General features: G+C 42.6%; 1 protein-coding gene across 4 annotated transcripts in view; it reads right to left on the minus strand.

The window, feature by feature from the left end:
* Positions 1-718: 718 nt before the first annotated feature.
* CACNA2D1 (calcium voltage-gated channel auxiliary subunit alpha2delta 1) overlaps positions 719-15,602 on the minus strand; it is a 506,289-nt gene continuing 491,405 nt past the window's right edge. For all 4 annotated transcript variants that reach the window (XM_069978323.1, XM_069978313.1, XM_069978341.1 and 1 more), the window contains one exon: positions 719-2,310. In XM_069978323.1, coding sequence (XP_069834424.1) covers positions 2,194-2,310 — 117 coding nt within the window. In that variant the 3' untranslated portion in view covers positions 719-2,193. The remainder of the gene's footprint in view (positions 2,311-15,602) is intronic.

Consider the following 15,602-nt stretch of genomic DNA (forward strand, 5'->3'; position numbering starts at 1 on the left):
TGCAATACAGGATCCAAACGGCTAACACTGTTAGATAGCTGTTAGATCGGGGAGACACAAGTTACCTTTCATATATCCAGCTTTGCTTCCAGGATGTAGAAAAATACTTTTCTTTTCTGGCACAAAGCGTCAAAGAGGCTTTTCTAAGCTTCTGAAGTGCTGCAAGCTTTAACATCTCCTCTCTCCCCAGGGAGCGACGAAGAGGGTGTTACAGATTCCTGCACTTAAGGAGCATGAAAAAGCCTCTTTGACTCTCCCTAATTTATAATAAAAGCATTTTGTTCTGTTATAGAAGCACAAACAGATATATGAAAGGTAACATATGTGTCAGCAGTTTGGAACATGAATTGCAGCTGATAGATTCCCTTTACTAATTAGGCTGGGTTCACACACAGTATATTTCAGGCTGTATATTTGAGGCTGTATAGCAACCAAAACCAGGAGTGGATTGAAAGCACAGAAAGGATCTGTTCACACAATGTTGTAATCAAGTGGATGGCCGCCATTTAATGGCAAATATTTTCTGTTATCTTAATACAATGGCTTCTGTATTGAAATAATGGTCGTTATTTACCGTTATATGACGGCCATCCACTCAATTTCACCATTGTGTGGACAGAGCCTTTCTGTGTTTTCAATCCACTCCTGGTTTTGGTTGCTATGAGGACCTGACATGAGGACCAAATACAGCCTGAAATATACTGTGTGTGAACCCATTAAAGTGTAGATTATGTAGTTAGCATGTTTACTGTTAAATTAGGCATGATATTGTTTAGCGTGAAATGAACAGTACAATATATAATACAATCTGTTTTTCATTATTAAAAAAATAATTACCATGTCTTTTTAATAGCAGTTTGCACCCCCCCCCCCCAAGAGCCTTTTCAACTCAGAGTAAGCATAAATAGGCAAATAAACTCTAATAATAAAAAGGTCTGAAAGGTGGGTATTTACCACCTACTTGCTACATCATGCATTAGCCATCTTTTTTTGGACGTTAAAGATCTCTCTGAGTTTATGTAGTTGACTATGAAATGCAAATAATAGAATAAATAAATGTTTACGATATCATATTATACAATGATACCCTTATAATTCATTTACACTATCTGTATTGTAGATTACGCTTGGAAAGTCATTATAAAAGCTAATCAACTAGCATCATATTCCAGTGTTTAGATTTTCACACAATAAAATATTCACTCAGAAAAGACAACAGATTTCACCCCCCCCCCCAAAAAAAAAAAAAAAAAAAAGAAAATAGCAGCAGCATGAGCATGCTAAATACCATTGGTACGCTTTCTAACCAAAATGTTTCCAACTGAACATCTCTCAGTCTTTACAGAGTTTGGTTAGTTTTGATATACAGAACCACGTGTACAAAACTAGAGTTGAAAAGATTTACACTGCACCCAAAGAGATTCACAAGGTCAAGCTCTCAAACGCCCACCAAATGTATATGCAAATATTGTACAGTGTACATTTATTCACCTTTTGATAATTGATGCTGCTAAATTTACTTGAGTATATATGTCCTTGTGTTTGTACTCCTATTTGGCAAATCAAGCCATTCATTATACAATATAAGGCATTTCAGTTTGTTGTTTGTTTTTTTTTGTTTTTTGATTTTTTTTAAAGTTTTTTTTCACATTTTTTTTAAGAAGACTAACCAATATATTTGCACTTGACTAAAACAGGAGCATTCCGTTTTTTTCCACACACATTTATATATTAAAAGCATTAGTGCTCTTCTAAACACAGGGCACAATAATAAAATAGATCTGATGTACACAAATAGACGCATATAGGGCTGGGGTGCAACAAACTGAAGGTCAAATAAATTTTACAAATCATGTTGTACAGAAGCAATATTAAAGGGAGCCCTTTTACATAAAGTCATTGACGATGCAACAAAGAGATCATCATAGTTTGTTCAATAAAGCACATTTACTGTAGAGTTCTGTTCTGATGGCATAGATGATGCAGCATTCACACATGTTGCCACTGAGGATTTGACACTCCAACATGCAGACTTTTTAGGTGTCTCTGTGAGTCTTTCACAGATGAATAAGTCACAGCATAGACACATCCATTCTTCAATTGTCTTAATTAGGTGACCTCATTTACGGTAAATCCAAGGTAAATCTTTTGGCAGGATGTTGAATTAAGAAATGTAGATTTTGGTTTTCAGGGTCATAATTGACAATGACTGTTACCAGATAAAAGCCAGAGCAGGAAAAACTGAATGCCTATCATGCACCATAGCGAAGGAGTCAAACCAGATACACCCCCACAATCACTGTCATCCTCCTATAAGGAAAAAAGAATAAAGTCTATTTAGAATACTTTAAACATTAAAGAAGAAAGATCCCCCTCCCCCCCCCCCCGGCCACACCCGCTTCCCCTCCTTTTTTGTCAAATGCTATTTTTGTGGGACACTGTTCTTGACCAAGTCTATAACCAGCAGCATCTTTTGAGACACCTACTCTGTATATTTATCTATGGGACTCTCCAGCTTCCCATAGAGAAACATACAGAGCAGTGACTTCTAGGTTCTCCAAAACAGCAGTAAGATGCACCTAGTCAAAGGCCAGTTCAATTGGGTCCTAAACAAGGACCAGAATGGCACCCTGTAGGGCAAAAACAGGGATAACAGACAGGAGCATTTATACTTAATAATCATCAAGCAAGTAAAATGTCAGAAATATTCTGGCAGCAGACACTGCAGTATTTTATTGTTAAACAGATAATGACAAAAATGTATAATTTCATTAAAATGTCATTGCAGCATATAGCCATCATAAAGGAGGGTATACCACTCAGAAGAGCCACTGTGTACAGCATGCTCTGCTCTGGCATGCATAAGGGTATGTTCACACCTTGTTTTCGGTCCCACGTCAGCCCGACGTCCACATTGACTTAAATAAGCAGGATGGAGTCATTATATGACTGTGTTCTGCTCATTTGCGGGACGTACACGGCTTTTGTGCAGGACTCAAAAGCATGGTCGACTACGCTTTTGAGTCCTGCACAAAAGCCGTGTACGTCCCGCAAATGAGCAGAACACAGTAACATAATGACTCCATCCTGCTCATTTAAGTCAATTTGGCCGACGGCCGCACGTCGGGCTGCACGTCCGCATTCCTTTTTTCACTGATTCCTGACGTGCAGCCCGACGTTGGACCAAAAACGAGATGTTAACATACCCTAACATGGCAAGCTGTTTATATCTATTAGCATTATTGCGTTACTTAACCCCTTAAGGTCAGAGTCCAAAATTGCCTTAAGGACCAGGCCAATTTTAATTTTTGCATTTTCGTTTTTCCCTCCTCGCCTTCTATGAGCTATTACTTTTTTTTCTTACTTTTTTTTACTTTTCCATCTTTTTTTTTTCCGCCACGATCTCTAGTTTTTATTAGTATCACATCTGACATATTGATCACTGGCAGTTTTTAAAGCTTTTTATTCACACTGTCCATCATATGGGAATAATATTGTTTTATTTTAATAGATCGGAGGATTACGCACGTTACGGTATAGTATATGTTTATTTATGTTATTATTTTTATGTGGCAGACACTATTAGAAGACAGAAGATCAGGCTGCACGGAGTTAAGCAGTATACCTCTGGCAGTAAGAGAATGCAATCAAGACCCCTGTAGACACGCTACAGGGGTCCTTATCGGTAAGTGAGAGGAGATGCTCCTGTCAATTACACTTAAAGCGACTCTGTACCCGCAATCTGCCCCCCCCCCCCCCAAACCCCTTGTACCTTCGGATAGCTGCTTTTAATCCAAGATCTGTCCTGGGGTCCATTCGGCAGGTGATGCAGCTACATCTTTAAACTTGCAGCCCGTGTCAAACGGGAGAATCTGTGCCCTAACCTTGCACCACCCCTCTGTCCCTCCTCCACACCCTCTTCATCATTAGGATTGCCACTGGAACATTTCCTCCATGCTGAACATTGCACAGGTCCTTAACAATCCAGCCCATGTGCCGGGCTGAAACAGGTGGGGAATAGTAGGCAATCTGCGTGGAGCATTCCTAATGATGAGGAGGGTGGGGAGGAGGGACGGAGGGGTGGTGCAAAGTTAGAGCACAGATACTCCCGTTTGGCACGGGCTGCAAGATTAAAAGTTGTTTTTTAGGACAATAACTGCATTATCTGCCGAACGGACCGCAGGATAGATCTTGGATTAAAAGCAGCTATCCGAAGGTACAAGTGGTTTGGGGGAGGGAGGTCAGATTGTGAGTACAGAGTCGCTTTAAACTTAAGCCGATCCTCACCCATTATCAACAGAGTTCAGCCTGAGCTTGCTTCATAGCGCGGCCCCCCGCCCCTTATACGCCCTGATGCCCTAAGGCCCAGGTGGCGAAGGCATACATGTACACCCTTCATCCTTAAGGAGTTAAAAAAAATTGCATTTCTATTATTGTTGTATCGCATTTTGTGCACAGGATTTTACATACATGTATTATTCTATAATTTGGCTAATCATATATTTCCTTTATTTTATAGAAGACAAAAATATTTATTATTAATTAATTTGTTGCTTTTTTTCTGTCGTCTATTGCAACCAACTCACTTTACCCAACAAGACCACAAATTATGTCTTTCTCTAGGGGTTTGTCCCTTTTAGGCTATGTTCACATTGCTCTTTTTGATGGCCAATGAAACATTATTCTATTTTAGGTGGATTGATTGCCCTTTGGCTCTGTTTTTAATTTATAAGTCTATTGAATTTAAAAGTAAAGACAGTAAAAGGACAGTGAAAAAGAAAAAAATGTGTGTAAACAACTTAAAGTTAACATTTTTTGTTTGTAAAAGACATTCACAAATAATTGTCATGTTCATTATTTAAACATCCGCACAAACATTGTCTATTATTTAATTCACTGTGTGCATTGGGCGGCCATCATTCCCTTGACTTTAATGCATTCCAGGTGAATGCATATCAATTAAAAGGCAGTAATGGTGGACATGCACCTCTCTAAGTTTGCCCACCAAACCCCTTTAAAACAATGGAAAACATGGATAAATACATTCTAATGTATTATTTTAGCATAATTTTCTTTTTACAAAGTACAGTACTGTAAATAAAAATATACCATTTTACAAATGTATTTTTAATAAATATATTTGAAATTCTTTAAAATAATTTTCTGAAAAAGCCCTATGTGTCACAAATAGAAACGTGAATGTGTTTGATAGTCCAGCAGTATACCACTGTTTTCATGAGGTTTTTTTCGTTGCATTTTTGAGTGTATTTTTTAACCATATCTATCACTAAAAAAAAAAAAATATATATATATATATATATATATATATATATATACGCCCTTTTAACATGTCAAATATTTTTATTGGTAGCTCCTGTCCCTGTGCTCTTCTCCCAGCTGTGTCTTTGAGAACTGGATGGCCCTATATAGTACTTGCACTGGAAGTCCTCCCCGATCATGTGACACAGAGCTGGGAAATAATTCACTAAGAGGGCATTTCTTCCAGCTCGCACTAATGATGGGTCTGAACAATATTACATTTATTTTTGTGTGTGTGCAGGGATATGTTACACTAAGGTGTATACGGAAGTATAAAATGTAGTACATACAAAAGAGGAGGATTTATCATTACCAGTGTCTGGTATAAAGTATAGTAGCGCACAATGTGTCTTGATTGAACATCTTATATGATGTAATATGGTAGCATGGGGATGTGACATATAATCGCAAATGGTAATCTATTGAAACCATTGTTTTATATATATATAATATATATATATATATATATATAAACACAGCCCAGACATTTGAATACTTGCTGTAAAATGAAGATAGAAGTAGTCATCATTGAAGAGGCAGCATTCACAGTGCATAAAGGCTCATCCTATTATTTATACGCAAAGCAGAATGTAAAAAAAAAGAAAAGGAAAAAAAAGGAAACATAAAAAAGACACACAGTATGATTCATCATGCAATTGGCAAGCGGTTAGAAAAGTGCAATAATTCACAGAAAAAAACTGACAATGCTAAAATCAAATAAAACCAAATTTTTAAAACGCCACCATGCATAAATACTACAAGAAATGCAGAAGATACTTTCACACAACAATATACAGTATAGAGACCACAGTGTGTTGATGTACCTGTCCCAGGGCCGTAGCTAGGGGGGGCAAGGAGGGCAGCTGCCCTGGGCGCCAAGACCAGGGGGGGGCGGAATCACAGGGAGCAGAGAGAGAAGGCAGCCTGCAAGCGTCCTGCTCTCTGTCAGTGTGAGGAGACAGGGGGCGATTTTTACTTAATCAATAGAGGTATTTCCCGTACTGTTCTGTCTCCTGGCTGCTGATTAGCTATAATTTGCGCAAAATCGCTGCATTTTTACTGCGATTTTGAGCAAATCAGGCCTAAACAGCAGCCAGGAGTGCAGGAAAGAGATGGTGAAGGACCTTGACATGTGACTATGATGTCACCGCAGGTCCTGTATGTACACTGCACTATGGAGGAGGAAGAAGAAAGAAGATACAGGTGTGTGGAGGTGGAGGACAATCAGGGGTGCAAACTGTGGGGAGGGGGGTGATTGTTGCCCAGTGTGGAGTGAGGAGGGGGGCAGGGGGGGGTACAGGGTGACGCCAGTCTGGGATGGGGAAGACACACAAGAGTGTCCAGTGTTTATTTAGGGGTCTGGTCTGGTTGTACATTATTCTATACTTAACCCCTTAATAACTGCCCTCTCCAAATATATATCACATTTATATAAACCTTTCCTACTATCTGCAGGGGTAGGGAACCTTGGCTCTCCAGCTGTTGCAGAACTACAACTCCCATCATGTCTAGACAGCCAAAGTTTTAGATTTGTCCATGTATGATGGGAGTTGTAGTTTTGCAACAGCTGGAGAGCCAAAGTTCCCTACACCAATCTAAAAAGCACCTGCATCTGTATATGCAGTGACCATGATAGAGTCATTTTTCTAAATTATTTTTATTTTGAATTTGGTGATGGCATACCTTACTGGAGGAGATGAAATACCTTACTGGAGGTTACGGAATACCTTACTGGAGGTGACGGGATACCTTACTGGAGGTGACGGGATACCTTACTGGAGGTGACGGGATACCTTACTGGAGGTATTGCTGCTGCTGTTGTCTCCGCTGCTGAGTGGAGTTGATCGAGCATTGGGAAATCCTAATTTCTATAGAATTCAAACATTCATGAATCTGCCGCATTAGATTGCTGATACCTTCCCGGTCCGTGGAGAAGGAGGAGACTGCCCGGGTACTGACTGGAATTCCGGGATTCAGCCTAGGTAATAGCCTAGGTAATAGGCTGAATCCCGGATTTCCAGTCAGTACCCGGGCACTCTCCTCCTTCCCCATGGATCGGGAAGGCATCAGCAATCTAATGAGGCAGGTTCGTGAGTGTTCGAGTTCAATCAAACCTAGGATTTCCTGAGGTTTGATCGACTCTACTGCTGAGTGTACCTTTGCATTAGGAGTTGGCACCACAGAATCACATTACACTGGGGGTCAGACTGGAGATAGGAGGCGAAGCTTCCTGATCTAATTCACAGGTACAAACAGTAGGGAGCGTAGACAACGGCACCTCCTCAGGTACAGACAGCAGGGGGCGGAGACAACAGCGCCACCTCAAGTACAGACAGCAGGGAGCGGAGACAACGGCGCCTCCTCAGGTACAGGCAGCAGGGAGTGGAGACGACGGCGCCTCCTCAGGTACAGACAGCAGGGAGCAGAGACAATGGCGCCTCCGTTAAGGTACTAAGGGACCAAATTAGGGTACTTAGGGCCCAGAGCTGCCTGATAATCATTCTTCATAGAAATATTCCAGGTACACAGTAAATATGACATTATTTATCCCATATTTTGAACCCCACACTAGTGCTGTCAGGAGAGATGAGCGAATCGCTCATCTAAACTTCATTAAAAAAAAAAAAATATATATATGTTATATACCAAGGACGACATGGGCCCCCTTGTGCTTACTGTGCACACAGGAGGAGGGGGGTGGCGCAAAATTGAATCCTTACCCCGGGTGCAGGAGACCCTAACTACACCTCTGACCTGTCCTGTAGGCAATTATTGTTTTAATTATATATATATATATATATATATATATATATATATATATATATATATTAGTGATGAGCGAGTACTAAAATACTTGGGTGCTAGGTACTCAAGATGAATATTTCCCGATGCTCGGGTGCTCGTTTCGAGTAACAAACCCCATTAAAGTCAATGGGAAACTCGAGCATTTTTGCAGGGGACCAAAGCTCGGCCCAGGGAAGGTTGCGTGAAAACCTATCAACCTCAGAAAATGATGGAAACACCACGGAAATGGACAGGAAACAGCAGGGGCAGAATGCATGGATGCCTCTGAGGCTGCCTACTCGCACCATTACACCAAAATCTGGGCAACAGCCTGGTGGTCAACCTCAAGGTTGGATATGGCTGCACTAAAAAAGAAAGCAACCCTGCAGACTGGCTGCAGATGACAACAGATACTGGTCAGACTAGTTTTTGGAGGTTGTCGTATAGAGTTTGTGTGTAAGTGGTGCTATATGGTGTATGCCACCTCTTACACAGGACAATGACCATTGAGGTTGGATATGGCTGAACTAACAAAAGGAAGCAACCCTGCAGACTGGCTGCAGATGACAACAGATACTGGTCAGATTGTTTTTTTGGAGGTAGTCGTATAGAGTTTGTGTGTAAGTGGTGCTTTATGGTGTATGCCACCTCTTAAACAGGACACTGCGCAGGGAGGTTCTATGCAGCTGTACTACAAATCACAGCAATACAGCAGAAGCAGCAAAAATGAAAAATAAAATAATAGTACTGAGGACTTCTTTTGGGTCTGTATGCAACACCTGCTGTCTCCTTACTGCCAGCAGTCGATCACCACAGTGTGCAGCTAAGATCATGGTAGCTGCACTGCAAATCCCAGCCAGCAGTCTGGAGTACTCCAAAAAAAAAAAAAGAATTAAGCCCTTACATGAGCTGTTTTTTTTTTTTTTTATCTAGTATCCCTGCCTACAGGAACACCAATTTCCTCCCTAACGCGCTCCCTGACAATCAGCAACTCTGTCCCTAATCTCTTACAGCATTTTTGTATGCCTGGGTCATCTGATCTGGCTAACCAATTGCTGCTATCAACATGTATGGGTCCCACGTGATCGCAGGATGTACCAAAGAGTCTCCTGCATGTTTATTGGCTGAGAAATTGTGCCTGAACTTGCAGGAAAAGGATGATGCCATTTTCTCGAGCATCGTGAGATGCTCGTCCGAGCATCAAGCACCTTCGAGTACCATAATACTCGAACGAGTACCAAGCTTGGACGAGCATGCTAGCTCATCACTAATATATATATTTAAACTAAATTTAATATTTAATTTGAATTAAAATTTTAATTGAATGTTATTTTTCTGGGGGGTGGGGGGGGTGGTTGTGGGACAGTATTTTTTTTATTGTGGGGACAGCAAGCTAACAGACTATAGCCTTCAGCTTTGTGAAAGGAAAATAAAATTAGAATTTTGGGCATGACTATACTATATGGCCGAAGGTTTGTTTTTTGTTTTCTCTAGACTGACACCTCCAGTCCCTTGGCTAGAGAAAGGCCCTCTCAGATTAGAGGGCAGAAATGCAATGCTACAATAAAAAGTTTTTTTATATGGTTCACCACGAGCGGCATTCATCCATATAATACCGTGTTCACCATGTTCCTAATGGTTACGGCTGAGTTGAAGTTTGCCGCTTTCACCACCTGCACCCGTTTGTGAGAGGACAATCCATCATCTGCTGGGTCCTGGCAGAAAACTACCTTTGGTCCCTTGGCTAGGGACACTGGACAGTGCAGAAGATTGTGTGGTGGAAAAATTGAAGGAGGCATTATAGACCATCCACGTGAACACCTGCTCACACTGTTGTGGATCCAATAGCAGTGTACCGCCTGACTTTGCTAACTGAGAGACGAAGTGTAGGATCCTGTCTAAGTGGCATTCTCTTTGTCCTTGTGTCTCACAACCCCCATGGTCTCTGCGAGCACCCCATGTCCTCGTCCCTTCATGCTAGTCTTGCCCATGTTTTATGTTACTATCAGAAAGGCGCCCGATTTTGATATTTAAAAAAAAAGGTCTGTTTTGGCCGCAATTTAACTGACTGCAATGGCAATGCATTGAAGTCAATGGGAAGACGGACGTCCAATGCACACAATACATTGAATAAAGGACTTTTTACCGCAGACGTCTAAAATAATGAACATGATCATTATTTTCGGACTTCTTTTGCAAACAGCGGACGTTTTTTATTAGTTGTTCACACACAGTTTTTCTTTTGTCACCGTTCTTTCTCTATTACTATTAAACTCTATAGACTCTACAATTGAGCCACACCCAAAGGCCAATTAGTAAACTCAAATTAGAATAATGTATAAACACCAGTCATTGCACTAAGGGGAGGCCAGGCTGCTAAATCACATCTGTTATTTTAGACTCAAAATGACGGACGTTATTTTAAACGGAGCTGAAAAACCGTTGTGTGAATATAGCCTGGGGCTGCTTTCACACGACATATATTTCAGTCAGTATTGTGATCCCCATATTGCAACCAAAACCAGGAGTGGATTAAAAACACAGAAAGGATCTGTTCACACAATGTTGAAATTAAGTGGATGGCCGCCATTTAATAGCAAATATTTGCTGTTATGTTAAAACAACGGCTGTTGTATTGAAATAATGGCAGTTATTTACTGTTATATGGCGGCCATCCACTCAATTTCAACATTGTCTGAACAAATCCTTTCTGTGTATTTAATCCACTCCTGGTTTTGGTTGCAATATGAGGACCACAATACTGCCTGAAATATACGTAGTGTGAACCCAGCCTCAATGTGTACTGCAATTACACAAGAACTTTTAGGTAATACTGCATTCTATCACCAAGAAAGTGTGGCACAGTATTCAATGGCATCTACTGAGTGCCACTACACTGTAGCACTATCACGCGGGTTAGACTGTATAAGGCTATGTTCACACAACGTTTTTTTCAGCTCAGTTTAAAATGATGTCCGTTATTTTGAGTCTAAAAATAACGTTCGTTATTTAGCAGTCTGGCCTCCCCTTTGTACAATGACTGGTGTTTGTACATTATTTTAGTTTGGGATTACTAATTGGGCTTTGAAAGCGGCCAGTAGCGTAATTTGGTGGGGGCAGAGGGGGTGGATGCTCCCGGGCCCACACAGGCAGGGGGCCCACTAAAGATTTCGCCAGTTAATGCTGACCGCAAAAGCTATTGCTTTTGCAGACAGACTTAACAAATGTTTATTGGCTGTAGGTGGCCCCTGGCCATCATTTAGTGCTCCTGGGAGGGCCACACGGCTACCGAATGTTGTGTTTGACTATTTAACTGTATACACTTGTATGCGAGGAGAAGATACAGTTGAATGCAGCAGGGCAATTGACAAGGAGAGGAGAGCATTGGCTCTCCACCCTGCCAATCACTGTTGTGGCCACAAGAGGCCGTTCCCTCCCTTACGGCTGTGGGACATAGATGATGTCACTTGTGTGCTCACAGAGCAGGCAGAGAGTTGACATCAGAAGACTACATTACTGCAACCGCACAGCAGGTAAGTATGGCTTTTTCCCCTTAGTTATAGAGGAGGAGACCTATGTGGGTGAGTGGGGCTAACTCCCAGGAAGGATTTCATGTATGAGGGTTGGGGTATGGGATGTCCTGGCTAACTTAAAAGGGGATACCTAATTTGGAGGTACAGTACAGTCTACTTACAGTGGTGGTGGTGGTGGTGGTGGTATCTAACCACCAGGAGCAATACCAGGTAGATTACTGCTGGGGAAGGGGGTGGCCACATGGGGAATACATACCAGGGGGATTACCTAGATGAGATGGTGCTGGAGGGGATGCCTACATGGAGGATACTAGGTCTAAATACTAGATAGGTGCACAGAGGGTTAGCTAACTTCTATATGAGGGCACAGAGGGACCTAACTAGTACTACATGGAAACAGAGGAAAACAATAACTATATTGGGGCACAGAAGGCCTACAGAGGGACCTCAATACTATATGGGGAAGCACAGAGAAGGTCTATCTTCTATAACAACAAGGGGGATTATCTACTATGTTAGGGTATAGATGGTGGGCTTTTTACAATTTGAGAGCATAGAGGGACCCTGCAAACTATATAAGGGCTAAAATTGGGTCTAAATACTACATGGAGGCATAAATTGGCTGCTCTCATATACCCTGTACACCATGATTATCAGGGCTGATTTCGCCTACATTTTTCATGGATTGTTTCTATGGATTTATAAAGTAATTATTCCTTTTAGTTATGTTGCAGTAGTCTGGCTTTTTTGTATACAGGTTATTTAAAATAGTTGCCTTGAACTGCATGGGACTATTTACTATTACCCAGCATTTGTACTATACATTTACTCTATTTGTACTGCGGGTATCTCCTTTGGGTGTTGCTAATTTGGTCATTGACCATCAGCTATGTTGCCCAATAGATATTAGACAGATAGATATGAAAAAAAGAGATAGAAGAATGGATGGATGGCTAGATAGAAAACAGAAACAGCACCACAGCTTCCTCTATGTTGTTTGTGGTATTACAACTTGGTTGTAATCTCTTTTAGTGGAACTGAGCTGCACTACCACATCCAAGCTTTGGAGGAGAGTGACACTGTTTCTGGAAAAAAGGCAGCTATGTTTTAGCAATGCTGGATAATTGCTTTTAGCAATGCTGGATGCTGGATCCTTTATTTTTTACATAGTTATATATGTGAGATGTAGAAAGTCTTTTCCACTGTTCTCAGTCCCTGTTCACTATGAATAATGTGGGAGAAAATACCCTATATTATTCGGAAAGCATTGTCATCTGCTGAGGTTCCCTATGGGTAACATACTGTAAACGGTTGGGGGCCCACTGAGACTCACTCACCCCCCCCTAGGCTGAACCCATAGCTACGTCCCTGGATGCGGCTTAATTGAAAAGTTCATTGAACTTAATAGTAAAGATACTGTAGCTTGCGGCACAATCCGAAAATATCAGAAGTAGTAATAAAGCCCTAATAATTAGCAGCCATGGAGCGGACCCAGCGCTTCTGGATATGAAGGACCCTGTATCGCACTAGGACAACATTTTCCAGGTGATGTCCCCCACACTGGAAAACAGGAGACCCCAGAAGAAGTGCAGAGTGTGGCGTAACAGGGGGATCAGGAAGGACACCATTTTCCATTGTGACATCTGTCCTGATCTGCATACTGGATCACTTCAAGGCGTACCACACGTCATTGGAGTTCTACATTATCTAAATTCTTCCCCTTCTTCCTGTTTCAGGGGTCACGTTGATCCAGGGATTATTCTGATTGCCATTATGGAGTCGGGAAGGAATTTTTTTCCCTGTGATGAGGCTACTGTCGTCTGCCTCACAAGGGTTTTTTGCCTTCCTCTGGATCAACAGTGGTTGAATTTGATGGACTCTTGTCTTTTTCAACCTTATAAACTAATAATTGGCCTAATACCCCCAAAATGTATTAAAATTGTCCCTTTTCCCCAGCTAAATAAGTATGGCCTCCCTTCCCATTAGAGACTTGCCATGATGCAATTACAAAGCCCTTGTGCTGCCAGGACAGTAAAAACCCCCCACAAGTGACCCCATTCTGGAAACTACACCCCATAAGGAATCTAACAAGGGGGGCAGTGGGGATATGGCCCCCTGGTGACGGGCACATTTGTGCCGGGAAAATGAAAAAAAAAAATTTTTTTACACCACATGTTCTGCATATGTGCCCGTCACCAGTGGGGTCCATATGCTAATATGTTGGTTTAGTTTGAAATTTCTCAATTTGACGAGGAACAGGAGAGAAAATGTACCCAAAAATCTGTAACGCAGGTTCTCCTGAGTACAACGGTACCCCATATGTGGGCATAAACCACTGTATGGGCACACAGCAGGGCTCAGAAGGGAAGGAGTGCCAATTTACAGGAGCAAAACCGCAGCTAGTAATGGTTATTAGAATAGCGCAGTTACTAAAATAAAAAAAAAAAATGAGATTACAGGTAACGTGGGGTGGTTACGGACAGCCTGGGGTGGTTATGGGCAACCTGAGGTAGTTACAGGTAATCTGGGGTGGTTACGGACAACATGGGGTGGTCACGGGCAACCTGCTGTGGTTACGGCAACCTGGGGTGGTTACAGGCAACATGGGGTGGTTACGGGCAATGTGTGGTGGTTATGGGCAATGTGTGGTGGTCACGGGCAACCTGCTGTGGTTACGGCAACGTGGGGTGGTTACAGGCAACGTGGGCTGGTTATAGGCAACGTGGGCTGGTTACGGGCAACGTGGGCTGGTTACGGGCAACCTGCTGTGCTTACAGACAATCTGGGATGGTTACGGGAAACGTGGGGTGGTTACGGGCAACCTGCAGTGCTTACAGACAATCTGGGGTGGATACGGGCAACGTGGGGTGGTTACGGGCAACCTGCAGTGCTTACAGACAATCTGGGGTGGTTACGGGCAACGTGGGGTGGTTACGGGCAATGTGGGGTGGTTACGGATAAACTGAAGTTCTTATAGGCAATCTGGGGTGGGTACCTGTAATCTGACATGGGCACCGCAATCTGGAGGGGGTCATAGGCAATTTGGGGTGGTCAGAGGCGCAGTGGCGTGGTCAGAGGCGACGTGTGGTGGTCAGAGGCGACGTGTGGTGGTCAGAGGCGACGTGTGGTGGTCAGAGGTGACGTGCGGTGGTCAGAGGCGACGTGCGGTGGTCAGAGGCATTGTGGTGTGGTCAGAGGCAACGCGCGGTGGTTACCTGCAATCTGGGGGGGTTACATGTAATCTGGAATGATTACGGGGAACCTGGGGGGGTTATGGGCAACCTGGAAGGGTTACAGACAATCTGGGATTGTTACTGATAAACTGAAGTGCTTATAGGTAATCTGGGGTGGGTACATGTAATTTGGGGTGGTTACGGGCAATCTGGAGGGGGTCACTGGCAATGTGCGGTGGTTACGGGCAACGTGCGGTGGTTACGGGCAACGTGCGGTGGTTACGGGCAATGTGCGGTGGTTACGGGCAACGTGCGGTGGTTAAGGGTAATCTGGGGAGGGGTTAGGGGTAATTTGGGAGTAAACTGCAATTATTACTATAATAAAAAGTGTGTGTTTTATTTTTTGTATGTTTGTCACTTTTTGTACTTTACATATTTATTTTCACTGTATTACTATGATTACTGTGATATTTTCTATCACAGTAATCATAGTTCAGTGACAGAGACCAAATTGGTCTCTGTCACTTTAAATTTTCAGAGTTGGCTGGTTGTATAGCGCATGCGCACTTCATAACCAGCCAGGACGCCGAGGAGGACGGAGCTCCAGGATCAGGTGAGTATATGGGGAAGGGGGGGATGACTTGGGAACGGGGGTGACAGGGGGTGGGGGGCGACTTGGGGGGTGGGGGGGACATCACTTTTTATCCCCTGTCACCAATCATTCATGGTGACAGGGGATAAAAAGTGCCGGGAGCACATGGTACAAGCGATCAGCGGTATATAGTATATACCG

Source organism: Dendropsophus ebraccatus, chromosome 1 (assembly GCF_027789765.1).
Source record: "Dendropsophus ebraccatus isolate aDenEbr1 chromosome 1, aDenEbr1.pat, whole genome shotgun sequence".
Classification (NCBI taxonomy): Eukaryota; Metazoa; Chordata; class Amphibia; order Anura; family Hylidae; genus Dendropsophus; species Dendropsophus ebraccatus.